We start from the raw sequence: 14,324 nt of genomic DNA, 5'->3' as shown, positions 1-14,324 counted from the left end.
AAACATACAGAAATCATTTTACCCCTTGGAACACATAACAGGTTAACTCTTAAGATGGCTACTGAAGATGGAAGGTAATTGCTGGATGGAAGATAAAAACCATGCAAACCAGAGAACGGTTCTCTCTAAAACACGTTTTTATTTTCATAGAATAAAATAATAGAACATACTGATTTTATAATTGTAACCTATGTATTAACACCTTCTCATTCCATATACAGAATTATTCATATGTCTTTTACACTTCATGATCTTCACATGTTCATATCCTTGCTCTTCTACTGACTACCTGGGCCCTCTCCCTTTTGGTGTCTCACGCATGCCTCCTCTTCCTCTTCTTCCTCCTCCTCAGTTTCACTTCTTCTGCAGTAGAGTCTTGTCTGTCTCTGCATGGCAGTGGGAGAGGGCAGTGTGTGAGACCCCCAGGGTGGGGAGGGCATTAGGGTTAGTGGTAACGCTTTACTTGAGGTGGGACACTTGAAGTGTATATCCTTACTTAATGTCTTATCCCGTAGCATATTAATTCCATGTTTGTTTCTCATTAATCAATCATTAATTAATAGTTCCTGTACTTCATGCAGTTATTTTATTTGTTCATGATACATACTTGAGTAGTAACTAATAACTAAGTTACTTGTGCCCCCTCAAGTAATGTGTTACTGTGTTAGATTCTCAGCGATAGCGTTACTCCCAGACTCTGATGCTTAGCATCATTAACATCCAGAGTAATATTACATTATACTGGCGTTAGTAAATTTGCCTGTACAATCACTATGTTGTTTTAAATAGTATCAGCATTACAACATTCATACTAAACACATGCACTTCTAAGTCTTTTTTAGTCTGCGACCTTGCAAACCTCGGTCACTCTTTAAAAGCTCCCTGAGCTGGTGCACACACATCCCAGCGTTCGGCAAAGCGGCCTGACCCGCCTCAAAGCCCACGGTCTACCAGAACTACCCCAATGTCCCAATGGTGTCCTGCTGCATTTGATGTGGGACAGAGGGCACAAGACAGGCAGACAGCAGAGGCTTGACGTGGGGTCTCTCACACTGGCGAGAGAGCGAATGCCCAGCCGGCATGTAACGGCATAGCGTTTACTGTGGTAAACCAGGGTGCAAGCAGTCAGTCGGGGAGGGGTTGTGGGATACCTTGTTTTGTTACGGGGAACTGGGTAGTGGGATTAGGCTGAAATGGGTGAGAGAGACAAGGAGGAATTAAAGAGACATTCAGGATTAACAACTCGGATATCATGTAGGGATTAAAAAAGAAAAGATAGAGAAGAAGGAATGCAGAAAGGAGGAGGGAAAGGTACACATCGTGATGTATCCGTCCATCCATCATCTCCCGCTTAATCCGAGGTCGGGTTGCGGGACCCGATGTAGTAGGATAAAAATACCAACTCAGAAATCAACAACATTGCAGATATTATAAAATTAGATGGTGATCCAAACTTAAGTTCGAGATTGATTATTAATATTACTGTCCACAAAACACACAAACAGCTTCGTCAGAGTTACAAAGGTACAGGGTGAGGATGAAACAGGCCCAGAATTTACATTAAACGTGACACATGATTGAACATGTGACATGGCTACCAGCAGAATTACATCACTAATAGAGCACAAAGTAAGAAATGTCGAGGTGTGACCTGGAGAGTGATTGTACTGCATTTGTGTGCATGTGGTGTTTCCCGTGCCCCTCCTGAATAGCTGAGTGGTGTGCAGGTCCCTTCCCAGACCATGTCGACTGGCCCTCACCTTCCAGGTAGTTGCGGGCAACGAACTTCAGCACCTCGTCAATCAGGATGACAGGGAACGACAACTTTAGTACCACCATCCATTGTTCCACGTTCAGGTGGGTCAGCTTGAAGACCATCTGGAGGGTGGAGAGGACACGGGTCACGTGCGGTGGATACGAAGGCCAGAGAGACACGAGCGTCACTGAGCGCGAAGGGTAACAGCGGGAGAGGGCAGTAGCATGGTGCAAAGAGAAAACGGGAACACGCAGAAGGACGCGGGGAGACTCACGGGCAGGGGGTCCACGTAGATGATCATGAAATGCAGGGACATGGAGAGAGTCATGGCAGCAAGCAGCCAGCCATTGCTCCATGGAGGCATACGCACCAGGGATTGGTTCTCAGACAAGCTGTAGGAGGCAGGGGATAGTGTGTCAATTTCCACACGCATTGCAAAAGGAAGAACAAATTGAGTGACCCTGTGACTGATATGACTTGGGCCATATTGGGCAGGAACTAAAGATGCACAGCCAATGACCTGTTTAGGGCGTTGCACATCTCGATGGTGACGAGCACAGACAAAGCCATGGTCATGGGCTCAGGTGATTCAAACACCTCACAGTCAATGCCGTTGAAATCCTCGTTCTCGGGGGAACACTGCATAAAGTGGGACTGGGGTGGGGGCACAAGTCATCATCTTTGTGTGCATGTGTTAATGCTCCTGTAATAATCATACAGCAACAGCCCCCTCATCATTATGATGACCTCTGACAACGATGCTCACCAGCTGGTAGTAGGTTATCATGGGACCTTCATCGCAGTACAGGAACCACCAGGCGGCAGCACCGACGGTGGCAGCACCCACATACCCTGGGGTACGACACGGGTGTGAGGAGGGAGGCACTCAGAGCAAGACCACCCCCCACCCCCAAGCATCTTGGGTCTGGTACCTCCAATGGCCAGGTATCTGAAGAAGAGCCAGCCGGAGATGAGAGGCTCCTTGGGGGAGCGTGGGGGCTTGCCCATGATGTCCAGGTCAGGGGGGTTGAAGCCCAGGGCAGTGGCGGGAAGGCCATCCGTCACCAGGTTCACCCACAGCAGCTGCACGGGGATCAGAGCCTCAGGCAGACCCAGAGCCGCTGTCAGGAAGATGCTAAAAGACAAAGGCTCACCAATTACCCCGCTCCCTGCATGCTGTACGTTTAAGTAAAGCTCCTGATGAATCTTACAACAATGAGACAACAGGGCTGCTTTGCTCCTGACTGGCCAGAGGACAGTCAGGGTGAGAGTCCCAGGTGCTCACCAAACAACCTCTCCCACGTTGGAAGAGATGAGATAACGGATGAACTGCTTCATGTTGTTGTAGATGGCACGGCCTTCCTCAACGGCAGCCACGATGGAGGAGAAGTTGTCGTCAGCCAGGACCATCTCCGATGCGGACTTGGCAACGGCCGTGCCAGAGCCCATGGCGATGCCAATCTCGGCCTTTTTCAGTGCCGGGGCATCATTCACACCATCACCCGTCTAAAGAGTGAGTCAGCAGATGTAAGGTTAGCTTAGGGAGTGTGCCTTTTGTCTCCCCTTTCTGGCCAATCCGCATGCGTGGTCCCCACTGGCTCACCATGGCCGTGATCTCATCGTAGCCCTGCAGGTACTCCACGATCTTGCTCTTGTGAGACGGCTCCACACGGGCGAAGCAGCAGGCCAAACGCACGGCCTCACGCTGTTCCATCACCGACAAGTCGTCGAACTCGCGGCCCGTGAAAGCGCGGCCTGTCACATCCTCATCCTCGCCGAAGATGCCGATGCGGCGGCAAATAGCCACGGCCGTTCCCTTGTTGTCGCCTGGATGAGAATGCAAGATGTTAGTGATCTGGGAATGAAGGAATCCATAGGAGCAGAAAAAAGGTGGGTGGAACAGGAGCCAGACGTAGAACTGACCGGTGATCATGATGACACGGATGCCAGCTTCTCTACAAAGCTCGATGGATCCAGTAACCTCTTTGCGAGGAGGGTCTAACATGCCCACACAACCTACAAAGGTCAGGTCCATCTGTGGGGAGAGAGACCCCATGGACATGAGCTACATAACCCGTGCTTGATTTTGGCAGAACCCCCACACGATATTTCCCCTGACCCTTAGTAAAATTCTCTGTTTTCATTTTATGAAATAAAAACATAAATGTCAACACATAATGAACCTACCAGCCAGAAAATCAGGAATGAATCACCCTTAATGGGAGCACTAACAGCCCCACAATCCTCTTAGGTCTCACCCTGTGGCCACTGGAAAATCACCTTCTAAACTCACTGGCATGTCAAAAACGCCACTGAAAAAGTTTGGCTGCTTTCTCTCCCTCCCACCTCATAGTCAGCAAACTTAGTTGAGTCTTCCAGGTTCATCTCCTCCTTCTTGAGGGGGGTGTCGCGGGTAGCTAGGGCCAGACAGCGCAGTGTATCACGCCCAGTGCCCCATTCCTTGATGACGGCCATGATCTTGTCCTTCACTGGGCCAGTTAGGGGCACGCGGGTGGTGCCCACGCGGACATATGCACACCTCTCAATCACACCCTCAGGGGCACCCTGTCAAAGAAGGTATTAAGATGGGCATATTTATGGCAAAACTACACACAGAGGGTGGGGACAGGAGTGCAGGAAGAATTATAGAATGATCCCATGCAGAGAGAAAAAATTTTAACAGTCACACTCATGGGATGGACTAAATGCCTCTCAGAGAAGAACAAGGAAATGACACTGGTGCAACCCAACCTTCACAAACATCTTGTTGCCAACGGGAGCCTTAGAAGACTTGGCAGGGGAGCAGTAGACAGACATAGACTTCCTGTCACGAGAGAACTCCAGGGTGAATTCCTTCTTCATCAGTTGCTTGATCACCTGTAATAGGAGGTCAAAGATCAGACGTCTTATCTGTATTCTATAGAGCACTTTGATGGAATTGGCATAAATGATGTCTTGTGTTCTGTAGACAGGGTGTAGTCTCTAAGACAGTGTTGAGTGGGTGTAGCATACTCACTGCACAGCAGGCATTGGCCCTCTCCACCTTGGACAGGTTACGCACGTCGGTGCAAAACACATTCATCTTTTCCACCAGGCAGCACAGGGCAGTTTCTGTAGCCTCGCCCACCTTCTCATAGATGCCCTTGGCCTAAGGGGTGTTGGGGGTGGGGGGGATGCAGAGAATGAGAGACCCGACTCCAGAGAGAAAAGGAGGAAAGAGACACAGACAGACAAGGAGTTAGTACACACAGACAGACAGACAGATAGGGAGGAGGTTGGTCCACGGAGAGACAAACAGAGATTTGGTGATAGTTCAGGGAAAAGGAGGGTTGGACTGACCTCGTTGAAGTCCAGAGAAGAGTCATTACATAGTGCACAGATTGTAGCCAGCTCCACCAGTCCATCATAAATGCTACAGTTCACCCTGGCACCAGCCTTGGTGCTGAGAAGAGAAATGACACACTTCATGACAAACTAATGTCAGTATCTGTTCAGTTTGTGCGACATCAACTCTGTGGGTCTGTTAGGTATAGTCTGATAGATCTGAGGAATACATTTTATGGAGTGGCAGCCCTTTGTATCCTTTAATACTCCTACTTGGACTGAACCCTGGGTTGGTTGTTGGAAAGCATCATGGAAGACTAGACCTGGTTTTAGCTGCTAGTATACTTATTAAATGATGGAACCGGAATTGACTGTTGGTAAGCATGTACAAGAACTAAACCCGGTTTTGGCTGTTCTTTAATCGATGATTGAACTCAATGCTGCCTGTTGGTATGCTTGATGGGGGACTGGATTCTGTCTTGCCTATCTATGAACATAACATAGGATTAGAGACAGTGTTGGATATTTATGTACTTGATGGAGGACTGGACCTGGTGTTGGCTGAAACTATATGTGACAGTAAAACTTACACTTCTCCCTCAGGTGTGTACTTGGAGCCAGAGATGTTGAACTCCTCCAGGGAGACATGATCGCCCTCTACCTTGTCAATGACGAACATCTGGAGGGAGACAGACAGATGTACCACTTTCTTCCTGTGTGGACAGCAGACCACCAGGTGGTGTGGCCCCGGTGACCTGCTGTGGATTCTGTTGTGCCCTTGGAGTGTGAGGTAATGCTCTCAATCTCTCACCTTGGTTACACACATCTGGTTGGTGGTGAGGGTGCCCGTCTTGTCGGAGCAGATGACAGAGGTACAGCCCAGTGTCTCCACAGAGGGCAGGCTACGCACGATGGCATTCTTCTTGGCCATACGACGCGTGCCCAAAGCCAAACAGGTGGTGATGACGGCAGGCAGACCTACAGGGGCACCAACACCGTAGGGCTAACATCAAATAATTTTGCAATTAAATCACCGAGTGTGTATTTAAGTTGTAATTGAATACATTCCGTGTGTATTTAGCCCACATACATACCCTCAGGAATGGCAGCCACAGCCAACGCCACGGCAATCTTGAAATAGTAGACGGCACCACGGATCCAGGAACCACCATGGACCGGGTCGTTGAAGTGGCCGATGTTGATCATCCACACAGCAACGCAGATGAGGGAGATGACCTTGGACAGCTGCTCGCCGAACTCATCCAGCTTCTGCTGCAAGGGGGTCTTCTCCTGCTCCGTGGCAGCCATCTGGTCTCGGATTTTGCCAATCTCAGTGGAAACGCCAGTGGCCACGGCGACGCCGATGGCTTTGCCGGCAGCAATGTTGGTACCCTGGTGGTAAAGGAGGGAAGAGCTACCAAATGAGCCCTGACCCGATCCAAGCTGGCAAAACTGCTAAGATCTTGGTGGAACAAAAGATTCTTCATTCAGGGTTAGGTTTCTAGTGATGGGTCACTACAAGGAGGAAGTGGAGGAAGCTCACAGAGAAAAGCATGTTCTTTTTGTCTTGGTTGACAGCTCTGGGGTCAGGAACAGGGTCAGTGTGCTTGATCACACTTACAGACTCACCTGAGGGAGACAGGAAGTAGGAGAAGGATATAAAATAAGCCCCGCAATGAAAAGGAAGGGGAGCAGGGCAGAACAAGGCCTACCAGTGAGGATGGACTGATCAACACGCAGGGTGGTGGAACGGATGGAGGTGATTCTGATATCAGCGGGGACTTTGTCACCAACTGAACGGGACAGAGGCAAAAGGAACATTAAGCTGAGGAGCTGAAAAGATGTTTAGGGGTTTGACAATCAAAAGCCAGGAAAGGCTACACATTAGCAGAGTATGTCCAGACCTCACACATCCTGCGACCGAATGAACACGTAAACATTTTCACTTTCATATCGTCCTCTTGTTGGGGTGTATCAGAATCCGACAGTCCGGATCAGTAACTTAAAAGTTAGTCGTAGGATCTCAGTAAGGTGAGAGTTAATTATGGGGTTTGACCCCGATTCACTGTGCTCGTGCTTCACAACATTTGCTGTGTTTGCTGCCCATTAAAGTGGTTGTGGAGGACAGGTCAGTGAGGGATTGTCGCGCTGCTCAGCTGACCCCAATGCAGTAAATTAACATCGATATGGGACGCTGAAAGGGAGACGTGTAGGAGCAGGCTGATATAGAAGGCAACAGGTGTGTGGTAATATATGTCGGTCCAGAGAGAGGGAGAGAGCGAGAGGGTCAAGGAGGAGGGGAGGGAGAGCGGGAGGCAAGGAGAGAGACAGGTGCTGGGTAGTATTTATACCCCAGCCTTCATTTTCCTTCTCTCAGCAAGTTTGCTGGCCCTCTCAGTGTTCCCCTGGTGCCTTACATGGCAGACGGCATCTCTGTCTTTCTGAAGGACACCCCCCCCCCCCCCCCCCGCACCATCTTCACATCTGCTGCGCCAAAGCTGGCTTATGTAAAGCCCCAATGATGGAGGAGCCCCGTGGCAGCCGCCCGCCGCGCCTTACCGGACACCTCCACGATGTCCCCGGGTACGATCTCCCGGGCCTTGATCCTCTGCACGCTCTTCCTGTCGGCACGGTACACCTTGCCCATCTCAGGCTCGTACTCCTTCAGGGCTTCAATGGCACTCTCTGCATTGCGCTCCTGGGAACAGAAACGTCATTGGTTTGCTATCCACCAATGCCGTGCCTCTGATCCTCTCTTTTTATGCAACATGACTATTTACTACACGCCATTCCTACAATCTGTCTCAGCTGTAACGTGTGTCTTTCTCCAGGCCTTAACTATAACTTGAAAGCTGCTTTTTCTGTTAAACAACCTCGTAACAAGGTTAATGTAACATGGCTGTCCTTTTGTCTTGTAATGTCTCCCTCTTTTAATAATATTTCTTGGGTATTGTTGATCAGTACTGCTGTTTTCCTCATCCTTTACACCCTCCTTGATACGCTCTCCGCACACTTGGTTACCACGCCGATGCTGACCTGCCACACTCCCACCACGGCATTTGCGATGAGGATGAGGAGGATGACAAACGGCTCCACGAAGGCGGTGACTGTCTCTTCGCCTTCCTCGAACCAGGCCAGCACCTGTGTGAGACAGACATCCAGAAGGACAAGGTCAAAATGGACAGCTAAGGTCAGGCACAAGAGGCCACGTGGATCTCATATACGATTTGTGTTTCCTTTGATGTTCAGTCCAGCTTTACCGTTTCGGGATTCTTCAGTGGATGCTCCACACGAAAGTTGCTACCAAACCAACGTAGTTATGCCCTGTAGCATTACAAGGATAAATGTACCTGCCCAATGGGCGTGTATTAGCCCCCATATCCTTAATGATATATTCCTTATAATGGGCTGGTGGGACATGTTTTCATACTCAAACTGTAGCCCCTCCTCTGTTTCACAGCTGTTTGAATGTCATGATTATGAGCATAGTGCAGTTTGTCTACATTTAGCCCAACATGTTTCATGTACTTCACTTACAGAAGGGCCGCAGTAAGTGTCACGACGGCCACACCTTGCCTTCCTTAGACCGGGGAATCTGGTCCAGTGAAGCACAGTTGGAAATGGTAATGGTTAGTCCTTTTTCCTTTGCTGTACTTCCTAACTCATGAACTTTTACTTAATACGGCACGATATTAACAAGCAAAAAGATTCCGAGAGCCAGTCAATGAATGAAAAGAACGTTTCATGTTTTATACGTGTCCTGGTTTCTTAATGATCTATTTTGCAATGTTATGTTTTGCAATCACGCCATGTAATATTACCGCTACCTGGATCCCCCCTCCCCACTCCCGCCATGACACCCCCTCTATCACCCGCTGTCACCCCCTCTGGTAGCAGTCTGTTGCTCCTTCTCCTGCTGACCTTTTCCTGAAGGATATGATTTCTTGCTGTGGCTCAAGACGTTCCTAAAATAAACAGGTTCCTGCCACTCCCAAATGATCCTGTCCTTCTAAGGCCGTACTGACAGCTGTCTTAGGACAGGGAGTGTGTGCAGGGGAGGGTGGGAATTAATGTCCCTTTTATTCAGCTCCAAAATAAAATTTAAAAGGAACTGGTTGAGGGGGAAAATGGGGAGAAGGAGGTCAAAACTTGCATTGATGGGAAGGAACCATGATACCCAGAGAAAAGTAGAGAGGCTGGGTCACCTTATATTTCCCAACTGTTTTCTGTAACAGTGGAAGGTGGGACCAAGACTGGACAAGGTGGAGCACAAACATCCTCAATGTTAACAACCTGAACAAGGTGCTGCAATTTTATGCGTGATTCTGGTCAAGTAGCGCAGTGTTTCCCAACCTGGTCCTCTGGGACCCCCAGACAGTCCATGTTTTTGCTCCATCCCAGTTCCCTGTGAGACAGTTCATGTTTTTGCTCCCTCCAAGCTCCCTGCCAGACAGTCCAGAAAAATATGGCTCCCAGTGGTCCGGGTTGGGAAATACTGATGTAATCGACCAGGCATGGGCACCCCTGCCTGGGCACTCCGGTCCACTCTGTTGGCGCTCGGGGAGACAAATGTTATTTCAGTGTGAGTGCTGTTACCAGGGCCCTGGGGGTATTTGGCACAGAGGTGCACAGGAAGCATACTGAAGGAATACTGGGCCACCAAGAGAGACACTTAGACGGGGAAGACAGTTCCTGGCTGTTTGCTCCCAAGTCAATAGATGTGCCATTTGTGTCATACAGAGGAGTTGGTGGGGGGATGTTGATCTAATCTGGATCATTTGATCCTTTCACACAAGCCTTAGGCTGGAACAACCAACAAGCACTGAATCTTCTGATTCTTCCTGCTCTCTGTGAAGACTAGAGGTTCCCATTAACTTCTTGGCTAATTGTTAGCTTGCTATTGCTAATCAGGAATAGGGCTGCACAGGTTCATAGGTTCATAGTGACATGGGGAAAGTTACTCACAAATGAGATGCAGGCAGCCAAAAGCAGAATCCTGACCAGCAGATCTTCAAACTGCTCGATCACCAACTCCCAAATGCTCTTTCCTGATGGGGACAGAGCAAGAGAAAGGATGGACCAGGAATTAATGTGAGTTTTTCAGGTGTTGGGCGTGAGCATGATGTTTGATTCTGTCTGTGGGGGACCTTGAGCAATTGTCCTGTGTCCCGTCAAGCCAGACCATGAAGGTCCACATTTATCACGTTAAGCACATGACATGTCGATTATGTAAGGAGCAGAAGAGACTATCCCATTCCAGCATAGAAATGACCTCTGCACTCATTTGTAATTTGGTAACAGTGCAAACTGAGGGGAACCAATGTGTTAACATAGGGAGAGACGGACAGGGTCAGGGGCAGGGTTGTTACAGGACATACGGGTGTAAAGAAGGGACATGACAAGCCTAAGACATGTGACTAGCAGAGGTGTTGATGTGTGTGGGGGTGACATATGCATAGCCAAGGTGAGGAGGTGGGAGGTCGCCTACCTTCTTCAGCTGGGAGCTCTGGTTGGGTTCACCATTGGAAACAAGGGAAAAGAAACGCAGGAGATTAGCAGAGATGCCCAGAAAATTACTGCAACCTCTTTATATCATGGAGTGAGCTGGTCAAGAGATACGAAGGCAGTGAAGGCGCAGGACACAACCCAACATCTCATGTAGTACAAGAGCAGAATTTGCTATTAACTAAATTGCTCAAAATAACTCAGAGAACACAGCTAGTCACACAAATCCCTTAGTCTTCAAAGCCATGGTTCGTCATGGTCATCGCATACAGTTCCTGTCACTCAGTGTCTGTTGAATTATTACAAAGCTCTGCTGTCCTCTGGTCCTCACATCTCAGAGAGTTATTTGACTTACCAGTAGCTTGTATATTGTCTTTTTCAACCCTTCTACCCCCATACCCTCCTGCATACTCGAATGAGCTTTATATGGCCATGCAAGTCAACTGTAGGACATAGCAGATGTGCTTCCCTTTAGATCAGAACATCATCATGCCCTACATACCTACAAAAAATATGTCTACATCTGAACATCTACTTGTCTTTCCTCTTTTCCTGCTCACCTTTCCATCACCCTCTCTCTACTCCCCACCGGTTTCTCGGGGGGTAACCTCATAAGAGTCATCTTGTCCCCCAGCTCCGCTACCATTCCCCCCCCCCCCATCAGCTGGCCCCATCCTTGCCACACTGACACTCAGGTTCTCACCATTGTAGCCAAACTTGGCCAAGTTCTTCTTGAACTGGTCAGGAGTGAGGCCAGTGGTTTCATTCACCCCAAAGAAACCCAGGCAGTCCGCTGGCGCCTTCGTGTGTGAATTCTCCATCCTCTTGGTTTGGGGGAGACTTCAGGGCAAAGATAAAATGAACAGCATTTATTGATTTATACGAAGACATATTTGAAGGTTCCTTGTCTGGTCTCATCTGATAGCTATAAATGTCAAATGGTACCCACCACCTGGTAATGCTTTCTCTCCCCTCTCACTGTTGTCTCTTTCCTCCTCTGGCAGGAGCACTGGGCTGACAAAAAGTGCGAACTGGCGCTAACTTTGATTGGGTTTTATACAGCCATAGCATATCCCATTGGTGGCAGCACACTCCACTGTCCCTTCTCATTGGATGAGTCCATCACACATGGGCATGGGGTGGAGCCTGGCCATAGGCGGGCATTGGGAGGGCAAATTGTAAGAATTGGGCAACAACTTTGGAAGCGGTTGCATCAAATGAAAATGGAGACTGTTTTTGGAACATGCATGGTCAGTAGAATGGGAGGGACACTAGGGGTGGGGGGACAGGCGCTGGGAGACAGCTCATGTGTCTGCAAGCAGAGGAAGGGGACGTGGGAAGAGCGAAAGGAATGTGGCTCCGTGTTAAAATGTACAGACTCATGAGAGAGGGCATGTAAGCAGAGGGGTTAAAACAGCACAGAACACTAATGGTCTGAACGAGTAGGAAGCACACACAGCTCATGGATGGCAACAAATATGGCTGCCGATGAAGGGCGTGCACACCTCAGACAGCTCGTGGACCAGCTGGGCTTGCTGATCTCTGCATGTTTTCCCACATTCGCCATGGAAACATGATGCAAAAGCTACTAAAAGACCGGCAGCCGTCCAGCGTACAGCGTGGTTTAGTATACGATGCTGAGCTTCTGATGACACTGCGACTCAGAGAGCACGGCTAACAGACGACCCACCATCACTGGCAGGGGAGGGGCTAAGGCCACGAGAGGCGGGGCAACAGAAGAAGGGGAGTGGCTAAGGGGGTGAGGGCTCAGCATTGAGGCAACCCGTCACTCTGCAGAAAAAAAGAATCCCAAACACTGAAAAGAAATAGACTATAGGTGTTCAAATGCTATATAAAACTGTATAGAAACAGATAGATGTAGGGTTGCATGCAAAAATTAAAAAACACTTGACCAAGTGGTACCTGAATAGAGTCCTGGTTCCTCTATATGGAGTGCTTAAAAGTAGGAGAATCACACAGGGCCCAATAAGACAGGGTACGACACAGGTTGGGGTGGCTATGGCGGGCTTCCCTGGAAACGGTGCCCTGCAAGGTTACACGCTCCACGCGCATTTCTTTAAGCCTGTAGATCGTTCACTGTAACCCCTTTGAACGCTCTGGACAAGGTGTGAGGCTGTTGCTTGGGTAGAAAGAAGGATATGAGGGCGAGACAGCAGGTAGTGAGTTGGGAAGCCAGCACTTCCACTGCATACGCAGATTGCCCCGGAGTGCAGTCTTGATGTCACGTGTGGGATGTCCTCGTCGGGCCAGTAAGGGAGCCCCCGTCCTCAAAGGAAGCAGAGAGATCCACAAACTGCTAATGAGGCACCAAAACTTGACCAGCTCCCAAATCCTCCAAGCGCCTGCTTCACTCGCACCCCGGCCCGTGATTGGTCACACATAGGCGGCTTTTCTCCTAATCTTACTCCATTTATTTTACTCCTTTACTTTACTCCTTATTTATTTATTTAGGCGTCCGACTCATAGTTATGAACAGATTACCATGAAGCCTATTATATTAAAAATCTGAGTTAAATACAATGGTTTGTAATAATGAACGCACACAGTGCTTTGCAACACCCATGGAAATATTTGTGGCTTTAATGGTTTGTCGGCTTAAGGTGCAGTACAGTACCATTACTTCTATTACCGTATAATAATTATTATTACTGTTTTATTGATTTTTTTACTTACCTATAAATTCCACTTAGAGACAGACATATACAACAGATCTCATTTGTAACCTGCCTGTAGCGCCCTTCCCAAAATGGCTGCCTGAAGCGCCTATGGTGCCTGGTGTGTCCTCTTGCATTTATTATTATGGTTTTGCCCTAATTATTTTAACCTAGGCCTCATAATGCCCCCCCCTGACTGTTTACCCACCTGTCGACCTCTGACCTTTCAGGGCATGGGGGGTCAGCCTGTCAGAGCACTCCTAGCGACTCACTGACATTTAATTTAATATCCCAAAGGGATTAGGTTACCTTAGTCTGTAATGTTATGTGGCAGGGAGTTGTGTTAATGTACTGCTCCGAGTCTGCAGTAATCTCGCTCCCCCTTCTGCAGACAGCATGTGTGCAGACTTGTGTTAACCCCCTGCACCCCCAGCATCTGGCACTCCGACCCTGCTCAGATCAGAGATGGGACTGGCTATACTGGGCTGAGCTGGGAGGCGGGTGCTGTTCCCAGTGTCAGCAGGGAACAGTAATGTGAGAGATTACCGTGGTACCAGGGGGACCAGCCTGGCCGCCATGCTCTGTGCGTATTTATGGCTGTGACATACACACATGCACACACACCCACACACACAAACACACACATGGTTCATATATTCCTATCATTGTGGGGACTCGTCATTCATGTCTGTGGGCATGACCCTAATCCTAACCGTGATAACCCTAATCCTTACCCAGCCCTAAAATTAACAAAAGTAACCAAACAAAATATAACACTTTTGGCATTTTTAACATTGCAATCATTGATTTTTATAATACTGAGTTTTCCCTTGTGGGGACCAGAGAAATGTCTCCACCAGGTCAAGATGATTTTATCATATTGTGGGGACGTTTGGCACTCACAGAGTAACATATAACCTTACATGACCGCAGACACATAAACACACACGCATGCGCAGCACACACAGGCACTCACCTGCGTATTTCTGGACATGATTCTGTGACATCCTCTATGTACAGATTAACACTTTATTTTCCACACTGACATCCTCCTGTACAGACTA

At 48.6% G+C, this 14,324-nt stretch overlaps 1 protein-coding gene across 2 annotated transcripts; it reads right to left on the bottom strand.

Moving 5' to 3' along the window:
• Positions 1-119: 119 nt before the first annotated feature.
• Positions 120-11,688, bottom strand: LOC125718484 (sarcoplasmic/endoplasmic reticulum calcium ATPase 1). Of its 2 annotated transcripts, XM_048992365.1 has the most exons (25): positions 11,535-11,688; positions 11,289-11,425; positions 10,569-10,586; positions 10,046-10,128; positions 8,117-8,221; positions 7,640-7,778; positions 6,793-6,873; positions 6,624-6,709; positions 6,175-6,472; positions 5,892-6,058; positions 5,671-5,759; positions 5,096-5,198; positions 4,773-4,904; positions 4,508-4,633; positions 4,103-4,321; positions 3,680-3,791; positions 3,360-3,583; positions 3,042-3,262; positions 2,689-2,891; positions 2,523-2,608; positions 2,277-2,410; positions 2,031-2,148; positions 1,761-1,878; positions 1,152-1,188; positions 120-386 (listed from the first exon to the last, which is right to left on the bottom strand). In XM_048992365.1, exons 2-24 carry the CDS (start codon positions 11,404-11,406, stop codon positions 1,184-1,186), a joined length of 2,985 nt encoding a protein of 994 aa, XP_048848322.1. In that variant the 5' UTR covers positions 11,407-11,425; positions 11,535-11,688; the 3' UTR covers positions 120-386; positions 1,152-1,183. The 2 variants fall into 2 exon arrangements, with proteins under 2 accessions (XP_048848322.1, XP_048848321.1); XM_048992364.1 differs by lacking the exon at positions 1,152-1,188.
• Between the last annotated feature and the right edge of the window lie 2,636 nt (positions 11,689-14,324).

This window comes from Brienomyrus brachyistius, chromosome 22 (assembly GCF_023856365.1).
Source record: "Brienomyrus brachyistius isolate T26 chromosome 22, BBRACH_0.4, whole genome shotgun sequence".
In the NCBI taxonomy this organism is placed as follows: domain Eukaryota; kingdom Metazoa; phylum Chordata; class Actinopteri; order Osteoglossiformes; family Mormyridae; genus Brienomyrus; species Brienomyrus brachyistius.
This window is presented reverse-complemented; position numbering and strand designations above follow the sequence as displayed.

Excerpts from the sequence above, each read along its gene's own strand:
- LOC125718484 (XM_048992364.1), bottom strand. The coding sequence starts at position 11,406 with ATGGAGAATTCACACACGAAGGCGCCAGCGGACTGCCTGGGTTTCTTT. Across the intron at positions 7,779-8,116 it reads CCGTGGTGGGAGTGTGGCAG|GAGCGCAATGCAGAGAGTGC; the intron begins GTCAGCATCGGC and ends TTCTGTTCCCAG. Across the intron at positions 2,411-2,522 it reads TGATAACCTACTACCAGCTG|TCCCACTTTATGCAGTGTTC; the intron begins GTGAGCATCGTT and ends CCCCCACCCCAG.